This window comes from Kogia breviceps, chromosome 18 (genome assembly GCF_026419965.1).
Source record: "Kogia breviceps isolate mKogBre1 chromosome 18, mKogBre1 haplotype 1, whole genome shotgun sequence".
Lineage (NCBI taxonomy): Eukaryota > Metazoa > Chordata > Mammalia > Artiodactyla > Physeteridae > Kogia > Kogia breviceps.
In genome coordinates, this window is record NC_081327.1 from 25,042,274 (window position 1) to 25,066,881 (window position 24,608).

The 24,608-nt window shown below is 50.9% G+C and overlaps 1 protein-coding gene across 2 annotated transcripts in view; it reads right to left on the reverse strand.

Annotated features, from left to right (window-relative positions):
* ZNF423 (zinc finger protein 423) overlaps positions 1-24,608 on the reverse strand; it is a 328,197-nt gene that overhangs the window by 207,704 nt on the left and 95,885 nt on the right. For both annotated transcript variants that reach the window (XM_059044776.2, XM_067018596.1), the window contains exon 3: positions 12,699-12,899. In XM_059044776.2, the coding sequence (XP_058900759.1) occupies positions 12,699-12,899 (201 nt within the window). The remainder of the gene's footprint in view (positions 1-12,698; positions 12,900-24,608) is intronic.

Sequence of the window (24,608 nt, forward strand, 5' to 3'; positions counted from 1 at the left end):
AGAAGATGCAAGACGACTAGGTCCTAAGGCTTTCGCCAGAGTTCCTGGATTCAGCCGTACCTGAAGCTAGTCCTACATCTGGAATGTCTATTTATAAGAGCCACCAATAAATCCCCCTATTTGGTTTAAGCAAGTTAGGGTTTGGTTTTCTGACACTGGCCACCAAGAATCCTAACTTCCCAACTTGGAGGCATGACTTTGAGGCTTCCCCTTCTTCCTCTTCCCCTGAACCCCTCTCCAATCGTGGTCTTTTCAGCAACACATGGGAGAGAGCAATCGCCTCCACATCCTGCTTTGCTGACAAAGCCTCTGACCACACTAACTGTTTGTCAGTGAACCAGCTACTTGTCCTCCCCTCTCACACTGCTCACACCATAGTGACACCACAGAGGACACCAACCGATTCTGTAGAACAAAGTAACTACAAACAGGTCAGCTTAAAAATCTCCTGGCCAAAGACAGTGAGCGCTAGGTGTTATAAAATGTAAGCTCCAGACGAGCAGGAGTGGTTGTCTGTTTCACTCACTATGCCCCGTGTCTAGACAAGTTCCTGGCTCATAGTAGGTGCTTAAAGAAAATTACTCTATGAATGAGTGAATACATACCAGGGCTGCTAAAGTTCTAAGGAACATATTTTTCCTCTGACCAGTAGTTTGCTTTGTTCTTTTGGGTGCCTGGGGTCATAGACTAAGGGACGTGGGACTAGGTCATCAATAGTTTTCAGCTACAATAAAGGACTATTGTAGAACAATTCCCCTCTAGTTGTCTCTTTTACCCCCAAACCAGGTCAGGATTCAGCTGGAGGCTATTCCCATCTTCACCTACAGGCACTTCTCAAAGCTTTTCAAACCTCAAATTGGAGGAAACCGAGTTGATGATTCGGGGAACACAATTTTCAGATCTTTCTGCCCAGCAGGATCTGGAATTAGCACCAGCACTTCCCGGAGAAAAGCACCAGGGCCTCTCCCAGGGGCTCTGGTCTTTGTGTATCCTGACCATCGGTGATAAAAGTGGTAAGCAGGAGCAAGGAGTGATGGGCTGATGAAATTGTAGCTCTTGATGCAAAAGGAAAACTGTGACTCTTGACAAAAGCTCCACATAACTGGCTCTGAGTCTGCTCAATAACACTGAGATTTTGGAACCATACATGTACACATTGGGGAAAAAAACTTATTATTGAAATACCTACAGAATATAGAAAAAAATCTTGTTACTGTGACTCTGGAATACTTTGGCTGCACCCTCCTTCCCCCAGCGCTGGTGAAAGATGTGACTTTTGGTAACACTGGGTGGCCCAGAAGGAAGCTGCAGAGGTATATAGCACAGCAGACTGATTTCACGGCTGCCTCTCCACACTGTCTAACTAACCCGATGGCCGCCTGGCCGCTCCAGCCTGGCCCAAGGCCTGCGCACGATGTCCCGGGAGGCCCAGCAGCCAGTGGATGCCACGAGGGCGTGACACACCTCTCTCCCAGAGCTCCGCTCCCACAGGACCAAGAGGTAGAGGTCTGCGGGAGGGAGGGTGGGCAGGCTTCTGTGGGACCCCCAAAGAGGGGGCACAACTTCCACAAAGTCTGTAGCAGTTCAAGGGCCAAAGTCACTCCACACGAAGCAAAGAAAATATCCAGTCCAAGTGGAGTAAGGTTTGTGAGTCTGGAGACCTCAGCTTAGTATGATGGGGTGGCCTCACAGACAGCCAGTGACCCAGGCAGGAACTGCATAAAGGGCCACCCATCAGAGAACATGTGTGTGACCAGCTGTACTGCCTCCTAGGAACTATCACATACCCCCTGGGGCCACTGGCTCTGCCACCACCTCCGCGTGTGACCCTGGAGAAGTCCCCCCTCATTAAAGAGCTCGGCCCAATCAGTGCTTCCAGACTGCCTGGGGCTTGTGAAGAGCTGCGCTGGGACTTCTAGGAGGTTGAAGGGGACAGGATAAGGGGGGATGGTAGGCCAGTAGGCAGAGCTCAGAATCCCCCAAACGCTTTAGCAGAGCACTCTGCATCCACCTGCTTTATACACTGGTTGTGTTTGAGTATAAGGGCTTGAGAATAAGGTTGGAAACCTCTGAGCTACATGACATTTGAGGAATCTGCCTCCTAAAATTCTGGGATGAGATGACTAGAAGCTATCAAAAGCAGAATGAATGGATTTGATCATTGGTAGCTGTCAATCTGGCATTTGATTAAACCATTTCACTCCCTCATATGTACCTGCATATAAGTCCCTCCTGCTAAAGAAGACGTCCATGTTTCCTGGTCACCATCCTGGGGAACCCAACTCCAATGCTCAGTCCCAGGGCTCTGTATGGAGCTGCCCCCAACCCCCCCAACCAGGGGCCTGACTAATAGGCACATCTGTCTCCCCCAGGCCACAATGGTGCCTTCGGGCTGAGCCTTGGTCATGGCTGCTCCACGAGAACTCAGCCTTAGGACTTGTGTCCTGACAATTCAAAAGAGGCTGCTCTTTCTCCTGGTGAGGCTGAGTCAGGAGGGTGGAAGCCCAGAGGTGCTGAGACACCTCTGCCGCTGCACACGTGGTGATGGGGTTTCTGCAGACAGCCCTGGGGCATGGGGCATGTCTTAGAGGAGGAGCATGCTTGAAGCCAGCCTTATGTCTCAGTTCCTTGAGCCAGTGAATCTGCTTTTCTCTCCTTGTCAGTTTGAATTGAGTCATTATGCAGATCGCATGTTAACTGAGGACCTACTATGTGCCGGGCAACCAAAAGGATGATGGTGACATCATCTTCCAGCTAGATTATACATTCCTTGTTGATGGGAACACTTGCTCTCGATCTCTCTCTTTCTCTCTATCACTCTCTCATACACACACACATACACACACTCACACATGCAGCCCTGGCAATACGGTAGGTATGGCATCACTACTTGTTGACGTGACACGTACGCCCTGGAATCTTCTAAGCTGCAACGGATGACAGCAGACCAGACCCAGACTACACCAGGAATACACGCGCAACCAGCCTGAGGGCCAGTGTGGGGTTTTCTTTTCCTCCCAGGACCTTGAGGTCCTGCTGGGTGTACATTCTGGGCCCAACAACAGGAAGCTTTGGCAGCTGCCAGGAAAGGTGCAGAAACCAGAGTCCAGCCTGGGGGGAACAGCCCAGTCCTCCCCACTCCCCCAGAGCAGCTCCAGGGTCTACTCACTGAGGCTCAGCCCAGCGATGTCTGCAGTAGCAACATGTCCAGTGTCAGCCACCACACCTGGATTCCACTCTGGCCCACCCTTGGGCACAGTGATCCAGAAAGTCATCACAGGGATCAAGCTGGCTACGTGGGAAAAAAGTAAGAGATTCCCTCCCCTTTGCAAAGCCCTCCGAAACCCCAGGGCATACCCAGAGACACTTATTTTCCATTGGAAACCAAAAGAAATGTGGATTCTTCCCACTTTGACCCCTGCCTTCTATATTGTTGGATGTGGTGTCTAATTTTGGAGAGACCTACAGGCCCAACCATGCGATAGCCCTTGCTCTGCATAATCGAGGCAAGGGGGACACAGTGTATAGACCTGCAGGCTTCATGGGAGGGGAATGATAACACCAGTGTCTGAAAGACAGCTCCTCTCCGTGTCACCGTGAGGAGCCACAGACAGAGCCACAGTCCTGCACAGCCTGCTGCCTTCCCAGGCACCTTCTACTGGGGAACTCAGAGGGCAGGGAGCAGGCAATTTAGGGAAGGTTCCACCCTTGCCAACAGCCAGGCAGACACAGGCTGGCCAGTCACCCACCCTCCCAAATAGCAGTGTGCCAGCAGGCGGACACACAGAGTATCTTCACAAAGAGTTGTGGGAATGACATCTCTATACATGGAAACACCCTCTGAAGGCACTGGGGAAGGCAGCTAGCTATTTCAAGGGCACCTATTGTGCTTCCATCTTACAAGTCAAAGAATGCTTTTGTGAAGTGAGTGCCTTCTCCAATGAGTTAACTTTTATTCAAATAAGTAGTCCCCACATCCCCGGCACCCAGAAGGGTCCCTACGTATAGCATATGCTCAATAAGTATTTGTTGAATGAATAAACCATCTCTTCCTTCCCTAACTCGCCTTCTGATTCCACATTAACTGAAGACCTACTATGTCCCAGCACACTTCCTGGAACCTTTATTTTTGCTATCTCATACTTCAGAGTCCTTCATCCATGACATTTGCACCGTCTACCTTACTGAGGTCATCTCTTCCCTCAAGGGGGCTGTAGCCTCCTTGGGGACAAACTCAACAAACATTTATTGAGCACCTACTGTATTCTAACCACAGGCCAAGGCGCCCCTGGGGATACAGAGAACAGGACCCAAGGCTTGGCCTCAAGGATACACCAGCACAATGGGCTGGCAAACATTTTGGTCCTTGCCAATCGGATTTAACAGTGGTGTTTTCCTGTGGTTTAAATTCACAGTTCTCTTATTATAAAGGGGGTTCTGAATCTTCCTGTTTACAATCCCTCTCGAATTTCTTTCTCTGGTTCCATTTCTGTCCTGTGCACATGGGAGATATTCAAAATATCTAAAGACTAGTATGGGCTTCAACCAATCTGAGTGGGCGCTGGCCTTGGGTAGACTCGCCTTTGTTCCACTTTTCTGTTGATATATTGGATATTTTCTTAGTGTTGGTAGGAGCTCCTCACACATTAAGGGAAATATCTTTTGCCTGTGATATGGGCCTTTGGTTTGATTTATTGCAGTTTTGGCAATGCATAAATGTTTTATTTTAATGTAGTTGAATATTTCTGTCTTTTGTTTTATGGCTTTGGGTTTAGGGTTATATTTAGAAAAGGCTTCCCCACTCTGATAATATTATGGTTTTAAAAAAAAAAATTCATGTTTTCTTTCACTATTTTTAAGTTTTCTTTTTATGTTTAGATTTCTTATCCATTGGGGATTTGTTTTGGCGTTAAGACGCAGGAGGGATCCAATTTCCTTTTTCAGGATGGCCACCATGCCATCCCAATCCTAGTTACTGGGTGATCCATCTGTCCTCCACTGATCTGCAATAACACCTTTCTCACACACCTAATTTCCATTCAGATCCATTCCTGGTCTCCTTTCCATTCCTCCAATCTGTCCCCCACCACTTAGAATCCTACAGTTTCAGAACATGTTTTAAAATATGATCTAGGGCTTCCCTCGTGGCGCAGTGGTTAAGAATTCGCCTGCCAAAGCAGGGGACATGGGTTTGAGCCCTGGTCCAAGAAGATCCTACATGCCGCAGAGCAACTAAGCCCGTGTGCCACAACTATTGAGCATGCACTCTAGAGCCCACGAGCCACAACTACTCAGCCCACATGTTGCAACTACTGAAGCCCACGCACCTAGAGCACATGCTCCACAACAAGAGAAGCCACCGCAATGAGAAGCCTGCGCACCGCAACGAAGAGTATCCACTGCTTGCTGCAACTAGAGAAAGCCCGTGCAGCCACGAGGACCCAACGCAGCCAAAAATAAATAAATAAAATAAATAAATTTAAAATAAATAAAATGTGATCTAGTTTCCAGCCCTTCCTGTCATTCCTCTTTGTTGGAATTTCCCTTCCTATCCTTGCATGCCTATTTTTCCTCATGAACTTTAGAATCAGTTATTTCTAAATAACTCCTATGGTTACTTTTTTTTTTTTTTTTTTTTTGCGATACGCAGGCCTCTCACCGTTGCGGAGCACAGGCTCCCAACGCGCAGGCTCAGCGGCCGCGGCTCACGGGCCCAACCGCTCCGCGGCACGTGGGATCTTCCCGGACCGAGGCACGAACCCGCGTCCCCTGCATCGGCAGGCGGATTCTCAACCGCTGCGCCACCAGGGAAGCCCTCCTATGGTCACTTTTATCGGCTAACATTAAGTTACAGGTTAATTTAGCAGAAATTGATGTATTTATGATATTGAATCTTTCCATTCAAGAACAAGGTCCACCTTTATTTAAGCCTCTTTTGGGTCCCCCAGTAGTTGATTCTGTTTCTTTGTCTGCTCCGAACATCTGAACAATGCTCCGTGGGTTTGCTTCGGGTCCTACACATTCTGTGGCTAACGTAAGTAGGACTCTTTCTTGCTCCAGATGCTGTTGGCAAGAAAGAAAGCTCTTGATGTGGGGGTGTTACTCGTGCTCGAGCCCCCTGGCCTTTTGCCCTGTGACACGCCGGCCGACACCAAGGCTCTGGGCACGCTCCCCACGGGCAGAAGAAACGCGTGCCCTGCACCTGTGTACTTGGCAGTGATCGCCCAGCAGCTGGCCTGCGCCCACTCTGTTTCGCCCAAATGGAACCGGTACGAGGGGCGCCCCAAGCAATAAGGCAGGGAGGGGCCCCACCCACACTGTCTGAGCAAGAAAGGGCCTGAGCTGGTGCACAAAGGCAAGCTCTGGCCAGCCGGTGGACAGGAACGAGGCTGGCAAAGGTGCCAGCCTCCATGCAGCCCCAGCCCTGTAATGAGGGCCCACAGGTCACTCTGGCCACAGCTGAACAAACCAGGGTGTAATTAACTTTCCACCCGGCTTTTTACACAGCAGCATTTCACCTTTGCCAGAAAAGGAGGGTCTGCCTTCCCGAAAGGGCTGGGGAAACACTCCTTGGTCCCAATCCTCAGGAAAGGGGGGCAGCTAGGGGAGGGTGCTGGGGAGCTGTGAAATTAACCCACAAGGAGCACGTTTTTTGCTGTTGCTATTTGAACAAATTCTCCTCTCTTATTTTTTCTAAAGTTGAGCATTGAAAAAAGCTGTGTTGTCTGGAGGCTAGTTAGAAACTGCTCACTGTTCCCAGTCTGTGTCCCCAGCACAAGCTGCTGAGACCTCGAATCTTAGCTCAGCTCTGTAACCCTGAGCAAGATCCCCTAACTCCGAGCTTCTGTTGTCCGATGTGTAAAATGGGGAGGAACGATGAAAAATAGGACCTCAGGACGTCCCTGGTGGTCAAGTGGTTGGGACTCCGCACTTCCACTGCAGAGAGCACGGGTTCGATCCCTAGTAGGGGAACTAAGATGCCACACGCCATGACGTGGCCAAAAAAATTTCTTTTAATAATAAAAATAAACAGCTTGTCACCTCTTTCTAGAGAAGTCCCATAATTCTAAAAAAAAAGGAAAGAAGGAAAAGAAAAAAGAAAAAGAAAATCCCTCCCCACTGGGATGTTGTAAAGACAATGTGAAATCATTCCTTCATTCAGCAAGCATCAATTAAGCACCACTGTGTGCCAGGCACTGGCCTAAGACATAACAGGGAGCAAAACAGACATGACTCTTTTCTTCATGAAGCCTGATAGTAGCAGGGGAGATGGGTGATAAACACATCGAAAATGATCACGGAATAATTACAGAATCTGGTGAGCACTGGGGACTGAGTGGGGCAGGGGCTTCAGAGAGAGCAATGGGGGTGCTGCAGGGGGCACATTCCAGGGCGAGTCCCCTGGGGCCTGTCACGTGACAGGTGCTCAGTATATGAAGAGTGTCAGGACTGCAGCCCCCTGCAAGTCCCCAAGGGCGGCAGGAACCCCGCATACTTCAAGGCTCCTACCCGGTCCTGATGGCAGGACACCTGATGGCACCTGATGGAGCAGGTGCCTGGAGCCCAGAGTGAGAAGCCTCAGTTTCTAAAGAGACTCTCCATCTGCCTCTCCCCACCTCTAAGGAAACCCCAAATCAGAACAGCAGTGCCTTTGGCGAAGAGGCCAGGGACCTGCAAAAGCCACCAGCTGCCCCAGCCCTGGGGACCCAGGCTGTTGCGAGACCAACACAAGGCACAGCCCTGATGACAACTGCTCCTGACACAGTTAGGAAAGGTGGGTCTAAAGCACGATAGCGGCATAGATGCAGCACCCAAACGTCCTCAGGCAGTCAGCCTCATTAATTTGGGCCGATGTGCTGTCAGTATGAATCACAGAGTATCCTTAAAAGGTAGTTTTTACACCAGGACACAGGGAAACATTCCACCTGAATCCAGACTGAAGGCCCACGGGTGACCTGCTTCAATGAGCACATGAAAAATTGGAATCAGCCCCTGGGTAAATCAGACCTCTCATGTCTGCTTCCACGGTGCTCCAGGAAGTTCCCAAAGATACTTTCTAAGGCACCTGACATCCTCCTGGCTCCTAGAAAATAATAGAAAACCTCCCCTGCAACCGTTTATAGGGCCCAAAGGTGCTCGACCAACACTGCACAAATTGTGTCAACGTAAACTTCAGCTCACTCCCTGTTCCCAATGTTATTCGAGTTGGTAGAACCAAAATTTATGAGACGTTCTATCATCAGTTCAGACGGCCACCAAACATTTCCCCACTTGGTGCCCACAAATGATTCTCCATCAGGAACAGACAAGCCCATCACACATCGAGTCGGACTTTATCTATTCTGCTACAAAAGTCTTGATCTACTGGCATATTAGTCTACAGTTAATATTTTTATAGTATATGGACCGAGTACCAGCAACGCAAGCTGCACAGGAGAGCTCCCCAAATGGAGAAGACCATGTGGCGACGTGGGAATCCACTCCGAAAATGTTCGGTAACAAATGCCAAATAGAAGATGGTAAGTGCCCAAGACTCCAAGCACATAAACATTTGTTATCCTGTAGGCAGGGGCTGGAGGGGAACAAAGAGAAATCAGACAGCTGTTGGGGGTAGGAACATGGGCAGAGAGAACTGGTTCTTGCTTGTTTCATTTTGTGCGTCATAAAGATGCAATGTCTGATACCTTCTGGGTTTGAGGTCGGTTTCTCGCAGACACAAAGGAGAGACTACGAGAGAGAGAGAGAGACAGGGAGACAGAGAGAGAGAAATATGAACAGGTCTTGATGGAGTTGTCTTGAGTTCTTGAAGTCCACACTTCAACAGCTCCTCCTGGACCCAGCACTTCCAACTATTGCTGAGGGACAACGAAACCTCTGGAAATGAGGGTTCTTCAGTGCAGACAGTCCCAGCTCCAGGCTGGGGGACCTGGGGGCTTCCTGATGAATAGCATCACTGTCATTCCAGCAGGAGGCTCCCCCGTCCATGAAGAGCATCCCCACATCCCCACCCCAGAAACTCTTCAGACCTCACACCACTCTCCCAGATTCCGATGGAACAAGGCAGTGTCCACACCCCAAATGCCACAGCAAGAGCCCAGAGCTCACTCTGCTAGAGCAGTTCAAAGAAGGAACACATTCGAGGAATCTCAAATATGACACAGGGCTTCCCTGGTGGCGCAGTGGTTGAGAGTCCGCCTGCCGATGCAGGGGACACGGGTTCGTGCCCCGGTCCGGGAAGATCCCACGTGCCACGGAAAGGCTGGGCCCGTGAGCCATGGCCGCTGAGCCTGTGCGTCCGGAGCCTGTGCTCCACGACGGGAGAAGCCACAACAGTGAGAGGCCTGCGTACCGCAAAAATTAAAAAATATAAAACAAAATAAAATATGACATAAATGAACCTATCTATGAAACAGAAACAGAATCACAGACATAGAGAACAGACTGGCGGTTGCCAAGAGGGAGGAGGATGGGAGAGGGAAGGACTGGGAGTTTGGGATTAGCAGATGGAAACTGGTGTATATAGAAGGGATAAACAACAAGGTCCTACTGTATAGCACAGGGAACTATACGCAATGTCCTGTGATAAACCATAATGGAAAAGAATATGAAAAAGAATGTATATGTATAACTGAGACACTTTGCTGTACAGCAGTATTTAACACAACATTGTAAATCAACTAGACTTCAATAAAAGAATAATAATGAAAGGACCACAGTTGAGATGGCCCCCACAAACACATCCACCCCCTCCACACAGCCCCTTCCCAACACGCTGACCACCTGGAAGGGCTGGGCTTCCCGGGCACCCTGCCTGGGGAGGAGTGTGCCGCCTTCACATTCCGGGAGGGCAGCCCTCTGCAGGGCATGCGTGTCGTTCACACCCAAAGCCAGACTCTGATGGACAGGTGGCACTGCCCTCAGGGCCCAAATCCTCAATGGCAGGGACGCCCCACCTTCCCTTGAAACAAGACTCATTTGTTCCCTCGGAAACATCTTCTAAGCACCCAGAGCCCTCCCGGCCTCAGCAGAGCAGGGCCCTCTCTGAAATCCTTGTCTGAAATGGTCTTTGTTGGGCTGTCGAGTGTCCACCTTTCCCTCCAGAGCGACGCTCCATGGGGCAGCAACGCTCGCCTGCGTCATCCCTAGTACTGCGACCGGTGATCAATGATGAGCGCCCAGCAGCCCCATGAGGCTGGCCTGGGAGGGCCTGCTGTTGCATTTCTGTACCAGTTCCAAACTTTTAAAGTAGAAGCCAATGTTTAAAGATCTTACACTATAGCCCAATGTATAAAGCAGACTTTTTAAGGTGATAGCTCTGACTGGAGTGGGTGTCAGAGCCCCCTCAATCAGACAGGCCCCAATACCGACCCCAAGAGCCTCAGAGACACCTCTGGAAACACAGTCTGAAAACCACTGCACAATCCAAGGATGTGGAAGTGTCCTAGATAGGGACCAGTTTTGAAAAAACGCACACAATTCCCAAAGGTGTATGCTGTCCCTGGGTAATCCTAAGAACTGGGGGGAAATAGCTCCTCACATATCTCTTCCATGTTAGGGAGACTCACCCACACTGGGTCACACATTTACTGGGTGGTAATGAATTTCTTGGGGATGCTATTAGACGAGGTCATTTCCTGTACTCTTTCAAGGAATCTCTGACTCCCATCCAATGCTCCAGGGCTTGGGGATATTCCTGGTTCCCATGTACCAGTGGAGGTTGTTAGTGGGGTCCTGACAGGAAGCAGGCAGGGGAATCGGTGGATACCAGCAGCATCAATAAGGATGGCTTGAGACCCTGAAAATGGGGTTGCCATGATTTCAGCCAAAGTCTGAGGCTGTGGAGTGAAGAGATCACCACTGGGAAGAGAGTTCCGCCTAAGACTGAAGAACAATTAGCTACCACTTATAATTTCCAATACAGACCCCCATTTACAGCCCTAAAATCGCACATTTTCCCTTCTCCACCTAGAAATACCACCATTCTCAAAAGTGTGGTAAGAGACATGAGAATCTCCTTGATTCTGAAAAACTAGAGGAAGGAACAGCCTAAGTAGTGCCAGGGGTAGGACCTCACTCCAAGAGTTGCAGAGACTGTACAAAGCATCACTTAGCAGTGGTCCTGAGGGGCCCTGCTTTAACAACTAGATGAGAACAGTGTGTTCTTTCACATAGAATATGAAGAGAATAGCTTTTAATTAGAAGATCAGTTAACTGATTGTTTTTAAAGTAAGTGACAATATTTCACTCTTTTATACTTAAGATTTCACCTCAGTTCTTAGCTAAATCAAGAGCTACACTAGCATCTATTGTTTTCTCAGGTCCAAGAATGAGAGTCCATAGCCCAGGGTCCTGAGGAGGTCCTGGCTCTGTCATCAAATTGCTATGTGACATTGGTTAAGCAGTCACCTTTCTCTCTCAAAGCCTCAGTATTTCCCCCCAGCAAATAAGAGGACTGGAAAAGCCAACCCTTTAAGTCCCTTCTAATTCTGATTCTAAGCTTGTAAGTTGGCCATTGCCTCTGCCAATGATTGAAATATCACAAATTCCAAATGACTGTGGTTTGGTTTGTTGAGCCTCCAAAAGTTCAAAACTTGGAGTCCTGCCATGTCTATTGTTTTTGATATCTATTCCCTCTAGAGGGCGAGAATGAAGACTTGGTCTACCGAGGACTGTGCGGGTACAGATGTCACAAGAGGAAAAGTCATAGCAAAATTCCACAAACACTTGGCTTTCAATCTTCCAAGATGGCACGAAAGGCAGGGGAAGCAAGACTTTGAGTCCCAACCTATCTCCTACCAGCAAATTACCCCCCGCAAAACAGGTGCCAGGTCCTCCTTGGAATACTGGTCTGAGATTTTAGGTCCTCTTCCCACAAACCGGCATCCAAAGGGTTTCATCAACAATCAAAATAGAAGGAGATGTCTCAGGATAGCTGTTTAAGGCACACACACACTCTGGACTCCCTGCTCAGAGCCTGGAAACACGTCAACCCCTATCCCAATTGCATGGCTGCCGTACTCCCGGGAATATGCATGCCCCCATTCCCCTACCCCACACACCACACGTATCCCAGACACACAGACACACTCAACTCGTGAAGTCTTAAATCGCTCCTATATACTGTGGCCTTGCCCACCTTCTCTGAGGCAGCTGGTAAATAGAACACAGGGCTATAGTTAAACTGCTATAGTCAGAAACTGCTCCCACCCATCCTTCTCCTACCCAGAGAAGCAGAAGGCCAAGTGCAGAGGTGGAATCGAGTCCCTTTCTGTAGGGGTACTTCTTGGCCTTTGAAATTCTCCCCATCCCATCACAAGCCCTGCTTCGGAGCACACTCCTTCACGCAGCTTTCCACACTTAAGCTGCTTAACTTTGCACTAATAACCTCTTAATTGCTGGGTTTCCAAAAGGCCTTCCAGAAATCCGGGGTGCAGACCCACCCACTTATGGCCCACATACTATGGAATGCAGTTTGGGGGAGCAAGGACAGGGCACCTCCGCCTAACTCCTGCCTGCTGGAAAGCTGCTGCTTTCATTTTTAATTTTATTTAAAAGGGTACCCAAGACACCACAATAAAATGACATTAACTGTAAAATTACATTATTAATTCTTTAATCTCACTTGAGGCTTCAAGCTGTTGCTATGTCCAATTATCCGTATAACCACCTGTCAGAATCCCGGTGCTATTTAGCATTACCTCCAGGACAGCGGTGGGCCCGGTGGTCCGTCAGGTCTGCCAGAGACTCGAAGTCCTGCTGACAGTGATCGCAGGTGTAAATTGACTCATCCTCCATGTCTTCATCGTCCTCATTTCTCTCCTCTTGACTTGTCACGCTGTTCCTGTCTTCCAGCACACGGCTGGTTTTTCGATCACACTCTGGCTCTCCTTCTAGGCCTCCTGCCAACAGGAAGAATACAGTCAATGTCAGCTGATGGGGTCTTGGGAAAGGATTTTAAAATAATCACCCTGCATTTATGAAGATACATTTAATTACTCTACCTCCCAGGGTCCATTCTTCTTGACACCTCTCAGTATATTAAAATATGGGTTTTTTTGTAGCATGTGGTGCCATAATTCTCAGCTAGATTATTTAATTCTTGGTACAAATCTTCTAGAAGGATTTCCTGTCATCTTCCCTCTGTGCATGGATGCTGGGGGTCATGACCCGTCAGGGAGGTGAAAATACCTTAGCATTTTGTCTCCTAAAAAACCCAGTCTCTCACACATTTCTCTAGAGTTTCCATCAGTTGTTCCTAATGCACCTGAACTTTTAGTTTTCCCCAAAGCCTTGAAGTTTAGAGCTGGGAGATCTCTTAGCCAGGCTCACCTTCTACATAACATGCCTCCCAACGTGGAGATGTTGGCTCAGTTCTTTGCAAAGATGTCCTGATTCTGGAATCAAGGAAGCACATGTGTTTGCAGGACCACGGATAGTCAAATTGCTGCTTAAAATGCCCCTGAGTGCTCACTTGTGCCCCAGTATCGGCCTAGACAGTGAGAACCAGGCTTGGAATCATTTGACCAATTTCTTTAAAATAAAATACCAATTCTGTGCTTAGCACTGTGCAGACCAGTGGTTGAACTGTACAGAAAAGTGAGTTAATGATCATGATAACGATGCTTTGCATTTGCATAGCGTTCTGTGCGTTTTCAAAGCAGAAATACACTCACGTAGCCCCATTTCACAGTCTCACACATCCTAGAGCTAAATGAGGGCTCAAGCTATCTACCAGTTCCACCCCCCGCCCGCAAAGAGGGACAGCTTTGTTATTCCCCTTTCATAGGAAAGGCACCTGGCCTCCAGACAGAAGGATGCAACATCCCCAGCACCCTACAGATGTTCACCTCGACATCCCGACTCCTACCTAGTGCACTTCCCTGCACAGCTGGGGGAAGTGGAGAACAGCCTCAATCTGAGCAATTAATAGGACCCAACAAAAACTTGTAAAACAAAGTGCAAAAAATGCATGGTAAATATTACATACAAAATATATCAGTAATCCCAATAAATGTCAGTGGATTAAAATTGCCCATTAAAATGCAGAGACTTGGACTGGAAAATCAAAGTGCCTGTTGTCTCTTCCCACAGTCTGCCCTAGAAAACAGATCTATCTGTACAGAAACTAGCACTTATTTAAACTAAAGAGAGAAATCTCTATTATGTGTAAAGATATTGATGCAAACATATATGCATATGCAAAGGTGTGTGTATGCACGTGTGTGTGTGTGTGTGTGTGTGTGTGTGTGTCGCCCATAACATCACAGTTACAGAAAAAGGCTTCAGCACACAACCTTTAAACCCCCAAGGACTGGTCGCCAAAGCAAGAAAGAGAAATGAAGCAAAGAATGCATTTCATTCGAGGTCGAAGCCACAGTCCTATAAATATTTCTATTCAGAAATAGATAATGCTATAAGGGCTCTGTTTCTCCCATCTGCACAGAACATGCACCTCCAAGCACCCGACAGCAACAACCTACAAACACAAATCAGCTCATTGGAGAGCCAGCTGCCGCCTTCCGTGGCGGCAAACGTAGCATGACATGCCGCTTGGAACTGCACAGAGGCAGTAAAAATCAATGTTTCCATTTGTGGCCCATCAAAACATCTCTCTTCTTACCAATTAAGGGATGTACAATTTTTAGGTTCTTTTATCATCAGAACATGCCAACTCCCGGCAATACAGAAATCCCATTAAAAGCCAGGCAGCATATTTATCTCAGGAAATCTGATCTGCTGCTGTGGTGACGGCAAGAAATAGAAAGCAAAGAAATGAGAAATATCATTTGGAGCCTTCAATATTATAAGTCATCATACAACCATGGTTACACAGGCAAGCGCCCGTCTCTGAAATTCCTAGTTTACGGTCTCTTCCCTTAATAATAATAATATAAAAAAATGTTCTGAAGAGGGGAGAAAGAACCATAATTCCCACTTTATCTACTACACCAAGTCTCCAGATAATAAGTTACGCTCAGCACCACGCCTGTGCTACTTTACTTAACACATAGTTTAATAGACAAATTTAAACTATCCCCTTGTTGTTGTTTCTTTGGCCACATTTACTTGGCAGCATTTTCCATAATAGCTCATCTAATCCACAACTGGAACCGCAAACGGTACAATGCATTTGATCTCTTTAAATCTGGTACATCCTGTTGACTCAGGAGTAGATAAATCAGAATGTCAACTCTTGGGTTTTTATAAGGCAAAAACCCATAAAGTCATCCAGGGGTATAAATCTGTTTTAAGAAACTGTCACCTCCCCTGCCGCTGTCTCCTAATGGGAAGGCAAGGTGGCTGCACAGAAAGGGGCGGGCGACATGGGGACCTCATCGCCTGAGGTCCCAGGGGTCACATGGGCTGAAGTAGTCTTAGGGAGCAGGACGTCCGTGAAGCTCCAGTCCCCCGGGGGCCCCTGTGCTGCGTCATCAGAATCAGGACCTCTAGAGCAGGAAGCCCTCCATCTGCTCAAGGCTCTAGTCTGTAAGGCACTCTCATCCAGTCTCTGATCCTTACAATTGGAAAAAAGAGTAAATGGTATTATTTTTCCACTTACAGATGAGAAAACTGTGGCTCTGAGAGGCCACCCAAAGCCACACAAAGGGATTGAACCTACAGGTTCTGATGTGGAGCTGCTTGCCCTTCTCCAGGCCGGGGCCTGTCGGAGCCCCAGACTCCCAAGGCCGGGAGGTGGGAGCCCTGAGGACAGAGCCGAGGGCGCCAGTCCCCCCTGGGGCAGCCTCTGGATCTCCTCTTTCCCAGGCCCACCCTGAGCAGCTGCTCAGTGAGCCCCCGGGGCCCTAATGAGAGCACCTTGACCCGGCTCTGGCTCATCGGGGGTGACCCTGCTGGCCCACGTCCTGCCCTCAACCAGCCTCCGGGTCCCTCAAGGGTCCTTGCTGAGCAAAAGCACACAGAGGACACAGAGCCCAGCGGCCACCGCCAGCCCTGCCTGAGCCCCCATCCCAAGTGCTGCCTCATGTTTCCAACGTGGTGACCTGCTGGGCCCGAACTACAGTTGACCCCCAGGTCCCTCCAACCACACGGGCCCACAAAGCAAAGTCAGCAGAGCTCATTTCTTTTCCACCGGGGCTGGGAAGGATGTCCTCAAAATGGACCGCTGGTGCCTTTCCCTCTGGCCCCACCCAAGTTCTCCTGGGGTGACACCCAGGGAAGGCCCAAAGTAAACAATTTCGAATAGGGCCCTCTCCCCCAGGGCCACGAGCGCGGGACAGGAAACAGAATCGGCTCGTAAATGCCAGCCTCTCCATCCACTAACAAAGCTCCCGACCTGCCCGGCCTCGCGCTGCACCAGGGACAGCTCACTACCTAGTTGTTTTCCAATGTGCACACCCCCATCCTTTTGGCCAGGGCTCCACCAAGAGCAGCTAGCATTCATCGAGCACCAGTTGCACGCCAGGTACCTTCTGAGCCCAGCCAGCCGGGCAGCCCTATGAGTTGAGCACCATCATAGCCCCATTTTAGGGGTGAGGAAACCGGGGTTCTGTGAGGTGACAATGCTTAAGCAAGGCGATAGTGGCAGGTTGCAAACACAGTTGTTCCTGACTCTTAACCACTCTGCTACACGGCCTCCCCACAGCAGAGCTTCAATGGAAAAGTGAGGTGAGTGTCAAGGAATCCGCCAACCCTCCAAGGCCATCTGCAGGGGCCTGGCTGCAGCCCCCAAAGTCCAGCAAGGGCCCCGCTGACCTCTCTGACTCCCCACTTATCTCCACAGCCCCACAGACCTTTGTTCAATCCCTTGAACTTCAAGTTTGTTTGGCCAAGGGCTTCTTCACACTCCAGTTCTGCCGGAACTGTTCCCCGCGGGCCTGAGTACCAAGGTCACGCAGGTCCCCATCTTTTCTTCCCCATAGCTCCCTTCCCTTTGCTGTCAGAGCACTTGGCACAAAGTTCACTTACACTTTTATAGGCCGATGTTTTACTCTCTGCCTTCTGGTGGCAGCCACATTTGCCCAGGACGGCAGCAACAACACCTCCCATCCCACGTGCTATCGTGGAGGGAGACCTTGCCCTCACCCATCGAGAGGGATCTGAGTCCCCTCCACAACTCCCCTCTGTCCTGGCTGGCCTTGGTGACTCCCTCAAATGCTAGAATGTAACCAAAACTAGGATGCAGCTTCCTGCTTGTCTCTTGGTCTCTTGGGACACGACCCCTGAGAAGCCAGCTGCCCTACTGTAAGAAGCCCAAGCCACACGGAGAGAGTGTAAGTGCTCCAGTGGACAGCCCCAGCTGAGCTGCCGCTACCAGCGCCCAGCGCCAGGCACAGGAGTGCAGCGACTCGGACATCCAACCCAGACAAGTCTTCAGAAGGCAGCAGCCCCAACTGGCACGTGACTGCCATTCTACAAGAAATGCTAAGTGAGACCACCAACTGAGTCCAGTCAGCCCACAGAAGTGTGCAAACTAATAATTGTTGCTTTAGGTCACTGAGTTTGGGGGTGGTTTGCTACACAGCAACAGACAGCTGGAACACACCCCCGTAAGCTCCATGAGGGCAGGAGCTGTGTTTGGTTTGGCCTGGTACTATCTCCCCAGCCCCCGGTACAGACACACGGTAAGTGCTCAGTACATGGTGAATGTATGAACTAATTGATTTCAAAGAAACAAGACTCTGAATATCAACACAGGTAGGGGGAGGGGAAGTGCTTACAGTGCTGTTTATTGTATGATACGTATTAGGTTGAACCATATGAAGTTGCCATCTTTGTAGGTCAAAAAAGCCAAAAATTGGCAATCTCAAATGGTTCAACCTAACGTATGATGGGGCCAGTCTGTCCTGCCAACTTCTTCTTCAAATCAGGAGGAAGAGGGGTGCACCTACACTGGTTGATCCCACTACACCACACCCCCAACATGCCACAGTCCCTGAGTCCAAGATATGGGCTTGGGGAACTTTCTATGAGCAAAGGGAGACAGTAACAAAACACTCAGCCTTTATTGCTTATCATTAGAAAACACTGAATTTCCCCACCACAGGCCACCTGCACCCTGAGTGATGCTGACACCGCAGTTACCCTTCTACCTTCACATCCTCCCATCCCATCATCACAGTAAGCCTCTGAGGGAGATACAATTGATACCTCCCCTTTGCAGAGGGGGAAACCAAGGCTCAGGACCACACACAAATCACACACACTGGGAAGGGCAGAACGTGGATTCGAACCCAGCTCCTCTGACTACAGATCCTGACTCTTAACCACCACACGGGAGGGCAAAAAGGGAACGCCTGTGAAAGCGCTGCGCAGGGGACAGCTGGCGGAGTACACTGCCAGAAAAAAAAAGTGAAACGGGAGAGACCCCGGGGGGCCAGGCTGCCCGCAGGCTGCCAGGTCTGGGAACAGGACATTTCTTACCTTCTCAGCCAGGCTTCTTGAGTTCATGAGTCAGCGCTGTCGGGGCCTCACCACTCCCCAGAGCCAGCTGACAGAGGCTCAGCCTGAGAACACCCACAGGGAGGGCCTCTCCCCTCTGGCCCCAGTCCCCCGCCAGCACGCAAGGCAGAAACAACCTCAGGGAGAAGGCTGCCTCTTCTCCTTCCTGGGAAGGACTGTGGGGGTCACCCCGCCCTCAGGGGGCCCTGGGCACCCTGAGAACCAACCAGGGACCACTGGGGGTCCCGCTTCTGGGGCCCCATGGCTGAGTACCTTCCCAACGGAGGCAGAAAGCCAGGAGCAATCCCTACACACCCGAAAAAGAGAAAACAAGGGCAGAGTATGAGAGGTGTGAGCTATCCCAGAGGCTACAATCACACACCTTCGTCCATTCTCTCCTTCATTCACCCTACAAATATTGATTGAGCGCCCACTGTGTGCCAGGCATAACACACATGTATTTGTTATAACATACAGGGTGCTCCCCGGTCTCTTTCATCTTGGTGGCCTCAAAGCCACACAAGGCCTGGCACAGAAAAGATGCTTAATCAACATAGGGCAGATGAATGACTGCCCAGTGAAAAAATGAATGCCCCAGGGGAGGTATAGGTGATAAGTGCCTGCGCCCTGGGCTGGGTTACTCAGGTGACCGGGTTCAAGTCTTAGCTCTAGGACCGCCCCCCCACCCTCACCCCATGAGTGACCCTATGTCAATTCTCCCACCTGAGGCCGATTCCCTATGTGTCAACAGCTTAATAGTGATGGACACCGCCCTCTCCTGCCTCACAAGGTGGAGGTGAGGCTCCTGTATGGCTGGCCATCAATGCAAGAAGAATTGTGCCCACAGCTACACACAGATACGGGTAAGCCAGGAGCCTTGCAGGCTTTCAAGGAGCCCAGAGGAGGCTGGAGCAGGGGCAGGCGGGCAGAGGAGGATGTGGGCAAAACTGCAAGACAAGGGTGCAGGGGAAGGACAGGGAGAGGTGTGAAGGGCAGGACTGGTGCCAGGTGACAGTGGGAAGCGGTTGAATCAGTCCTGGAGGCCAGCAAGTCCTGGGATGGTCTCCCCATCTTTTCCCACAATCAGACCTGGATAGGAGACCGTACCAGCCACCTCCGCAGAAATCAGAACCACCAGACAGTGAATTCTAGGCACATACAGGGCTTGACAAGAGAACCCAACTGAACAGGGGCTCCGGGAGCACCAGTGTAGAGGAGTTCAGTGGGGCTGATGGAACCCAGCTGTTCCTGCAGAAAGATGGTCATGAAGCACCGACACACACAAGCAGCAGACAGCTGGAGTCATGTTCCAGGGACTGATGGGATGATAGAGAAAGAACCGAAAAGAATCCCAGACTTTGGAGCCAGTCAGTCTGGGTTCAGATCCACATGCCATCACTTAACAGCTGGGAGACCTTGGATAAGTCACGTACCCTCTCTGAGAAAAATTTTAATGAAGTTAAATTATTTTAATGAGGTAGTATATACAAAGCCTGATACCTGGCCCACAATGAGCCTGAGAAAACAGTAGCTACGGTTACTGTCTTATTTTGCTATCATCATTCAAACCAACACAGGCTGCATCATGGCTCAGACACGAGGGTGGAGACATCGTACTGCACGAGAGGTTCTGGCAGGAGGCCTCAGAGGCTCCTGAGGATGGAGAATGTCAGGGCACATGCCCCCTGAAAGGCACAGAAATGTCCATACAGACAAAAGGATCCAGTGCGTCAGGAGAGGAAATTCCTGGCCTCAAGTCCGGGCTCCCCCCTCCCTCCCTGTGTGACCTTGAGTAAGTGACAAGCCCACCTCCTCCAGGAAACAGCGTAACCCCTGCCGGGGGTCTGTCCCGGGGGCAGATGATGCGGCCGTGTTTACAATTCACAAGCCCAGTTGCCCTGTGCTCTCCCCCTGTACGTAGTTGCGGGATGGGGGGCGGGGGTTGGGGGGTGCTCCAAACAGAATTCACAATCCAGGCAGGTGTCTACCACTTGCAAAGTGTTTATCCTGGAGCAACATTTTGCTTTAATAGACAACACGTGCTCCATCCTAACAGCCAGTATGTGTCCTACAAACAGTATCACCAGCAGCACGTTCCCCGAGGGCCAGCGTGGAGGAAGCACTTTCGGAACCCGGGCATGAGGTCAAACCCCTGGCTGAACCTCACCTTGGCATTTTGGCCCTGCTTGTAGAGAAGGACACGTCTCCATGAACACTTTCTCACACACACACCTGGACGGGTGGGATGGAGAAAGAGAGGGACTGTGCCGGGTCTGGGCAAGGAGCCTGACGACCCCAATTAGACACTCTGCTTGTGCATCCGCTGCTGGCCCCAAATTCCACAAGGCAGCCACTATTTATCTTCAGGTTGGAAATATGTGTAGTGCAGGCAGCAGGGTAACATTTAACACTCAGCCTAAAGGGTCCCCTTGGCAGCAGAGCTGTAGGCAAATATTTTAACACATAATTTGCTGTCCAAGTTCCACTTAAATAAGGAAGCAACTTCCACATGCTGTCTTGGGGGGTGGGGGGAGCGCCTATTGCTCCCCTGTCAGTGTGGATGGCTCCGTGGATGGAATTTCAAAGCCATGGTCAGCCAGACACTGAACCTGACCTCGGGCTGCATCACACGAGCCTTGCTGGGATGCTCCATCCTGGCCGATGATACAAGACTGGGTACAGGGCCCCCCTTTCCACAGGCCTGTGGTTAACCAGGAAAACAAGAACTTTCCAGAGAATGTCTCTTTAGTTGTTAGGAATTCTAGAACCCGAGGCCAAAATGGTTAGCAGTGTGATAGCAATCACTTTTCTCAGACCAGATCTTCCAATTCATTTGCAGCTTTCCCCCAGTGACCCATGGCCCAATAAGGGAGATACAACATTAGGCTTATTATACAGAGGGCAAAACTGAAGCTCAGATAGCTCAGACAGCTCACTCTGTCACTCAGGTCATGAGTGGACCAAAGCTCACAACTCCAAGGCCCCCAGCATTACACAAATGAGTAGAATGGACTGGAGGAGCCTGGGGGGAAGATGTACACCCACCCAAGAGGGTGGTCCCTGCTCAAATCCTCTACATAGTTACCATACAGAGAAGCAAGGCGCAGTACAAACATCAGCTGTTTGGTTGTTTTTTTTTTAACGAAGGAAATCCATATTTTTATGTGAAATCTCTGGATTTTTAAGTGTTAACTTCAAATTTTAAGAAACATGGCACGAGTGAAACAATAGGCCTTGGAGGGCTGGATGTAGCCTGGGGCATCTTTACCATGGGGCACACCCAGCAAGAGCCACTGGGCCCCCTTGGGTCAGACAGGGAGTTTAGCTGTACAATGATGAAAGTGTCTGTTCTTTGGAGATTTAGAACTGGGTTCAGGTTCCCTCCTGTGTGACTTTGGTTGCTTGCACTTCTAAGCCTCAGTTTTCTTGCCTAGAAAATGAGGAAGATATCACTTCCTCACGTTCAGGTTGGAGAAGCTCCCTATGGGAGCTATCATCCAGGTGACCTTGCCCCAGGTCTCTGCCACCCAGGCTGTGGTAGGCAGTAAGCTCCCCCAAAGCTGGAGCCATATCAGACACAAATCCTCCACATCTTTGGTCAGTCAACAGACATTTTTCTGAGCACCTACTATGCGCCAGCCACTGCTCTAAGGGATATAGATGCCCCAAAGAACAAAGCATTGCTGCTTACCCTGCTGAGGCTGACACTGGTCACAAGCACCTTGCCCTTTACGGGCAAGTACCTGCTGAACGAATGCATGACTCTCCCCTCCCAGGGCATGTTGAGGTGCTGAGCTCAAGGCACAAAGGCAGAGAGAGATGGCAGCTTCCCCCGGCCTGCCCCGCCCCCGGCTCGCCCCGCCCCCGGCTCCCAACTATGACGGGTAAGGAAGGAGAGGAAAGAAAAGACGGTAGATGGGAGGGACAGAAAGTGGGAGGATTAGAGGAAGGGGAGAAAAAGCAATCACAAACACCCTCACCAAAAAGGAAAAAATTATATTTTTCTAGCCGGTCCTTAACGGTGTCGCTCCTCCGAGCCTCACAATCTTAATAAAACTGATCTCGCCACATGCAGTAATGAAGCACAGTCGGACAAAGCCACCCTGGAACCATGAAAATTGTACACTGTTACCACCTCGTGACCTCCTGAGGCTATGACCACTCTGCCCTCTCCTTGCTGTCGTGACGGCCGCTGGGAAGGAAGAGATGGAGAAGCAGGCCAGACCTAGACAGGGGAGGGGGGACAGGACACTGGGCAACGTGGGGAGCTCAATAAATCCAGCTAATTTGTGGCCAGAGCCACGGCCTGGCGCTCCTAATTGCTCCCGGTCCAGGAGCAGAACTCAAACCGCGGATGCTGGGGTGCAAATCACCCCCGGCAGCCATGGCAGAAAGAGGAGCTCCATGGAGGAGGATGGGGGAGCCGGGGACAGATGCGCACCCCAAAGACAGGACGGGTGGCCAGGCTGAGCAAGAGTGGCTCAAGGTCAAAGGCAAATAAATATATAAGCAGTGCAGTTGGAGCCCAGAGCCCTCAGGCCACACAGAGGTCGCTCGGGGATGCCGGCACGTCCCGCCCTCTCTGGCCTCAGTGGCTCCATCTCTAAATGAAGGCATGGGCCGTGGAGCAGCAATTTTTAAAGAAGGCCACCTTAGTGACTCTTCGCTGTGCCAGGGGCAGGCCCGAGGGCAGAAAGCCGAGGGTTACCTCCCCACCAAGGAAGCCCCACTCCGTCTGCTGTAGACGCTGGGGTCCCACTGAGCAGTGCTTTACAAATGGAGTTCCACTGTGAAAGCAGGAAGTGGGCAAAAATCCACCCAGACAACCCCTCCTCACCGTCCAGGGCTCAGCTCAATGAACCTTCACCCCAACAGTGTCAGCCCCCCGCACGCACTCTGCGTGCTCACCGGGTACCCCGCTTTCCTGCTCTTGCCACAGCAGTCACGGTCCTTCTCTTTGCAGAACATCCCACTGTCCCCGTGCCAGGGAGCAGGCTCCAGGAAGGCAGGGTCAGCATCAATTTTGCTCATCTGACTCCCCCACCCCACTTGGCCCCCACCATAAAGCCTGGCACACAACAGATGCTTGATAAATGTATGTGAACCAAGCAGTCTGAAAGGGCCCTTCCTACCCTAGCATTTGAACGTCCAGCCACGGCTCTGCACGTCTCAGGGGAAAGTTGAGACAGTGGGAACAAAGCCAGGAACAGGCCCCTGGTCCTGCCCGCTGCCCAGGACTCCAGGAATGGAAAGGACTCCCCTCCCTGCCCTTGGTCCTGAGGAGCCGCTGCCGTAACCCAGAGGCCAGCTGCCCCGCAGCGATCCTCCAGACCAGGGTCTCCGGTCCAGCCCCGCGAGGGCCTGCAAGGCCAGAAGCCCCACTCCCTGCAGCCACAGCGGAGAGGCTGTGTAGAGCCTTTAGAAATTAGCCGGCTGCCGGGCGTGGAGACAGCCCGCCCGGTGTGCGGCGCGTCCCGGGGAACACTGAAGTGGCGCCTGGAGGCAAGGGAACGTGTCTGACGGGAGTGGCTTCGCCGCGTTGCTGCTGCTGAGGCGGAAGCCAGAGGGCACTGACAGCTTCCCGAAGCCGCTCCCCCGGACCCCACGGCCCGCGGGCGGAGGCCCCGCCCCCTGCAAGGACCCTTCCCCCCGCCACCGCTTCACCTCCTGCACTGACTGAGGCCTGCCCACTTGCTGCTGACTTCCCTCCAGCCCCCAGGAGGGTGCCCAGTCCCGCAAGTGCGCTGTGGGGCATTCCGGAAGTCTCCAGAAACCTGGACCCGTGGGCAGCTGACAGGACAAAGCCAAGGGCCCACACAGCACACCTGAAGGGCCTCGAGGAAAACACAGCCTTCGCTCAGGCGGGAGCCCCCTCCGCCGGATTGGATTTAACTGGGGAGTGGGCCGGACCTACACCCACCAATCAGAGCAAGGCCTCCTTGAAGCCTAGGAGGAGGGCCGACCTGGAAAGGATTAACCACAGATCAAAGGTCAAGTGGGCAGCGCAAAGGAAACTTCCAGACGCACTCCAGGGGCCCGGTGGCCACCTCGGATGGCCAATATCCTCGTGATCTATAGGCGCACGCACACCCACACCCCATCACCACCCCCTGGCTCATCCTCAAACCGTCACTTAACTCGGATTTCAAACTGCTCGCGTTGTTCTTTAATCAACATGAAGCAGAAACCTTTTATTAAATGCTGCTAAT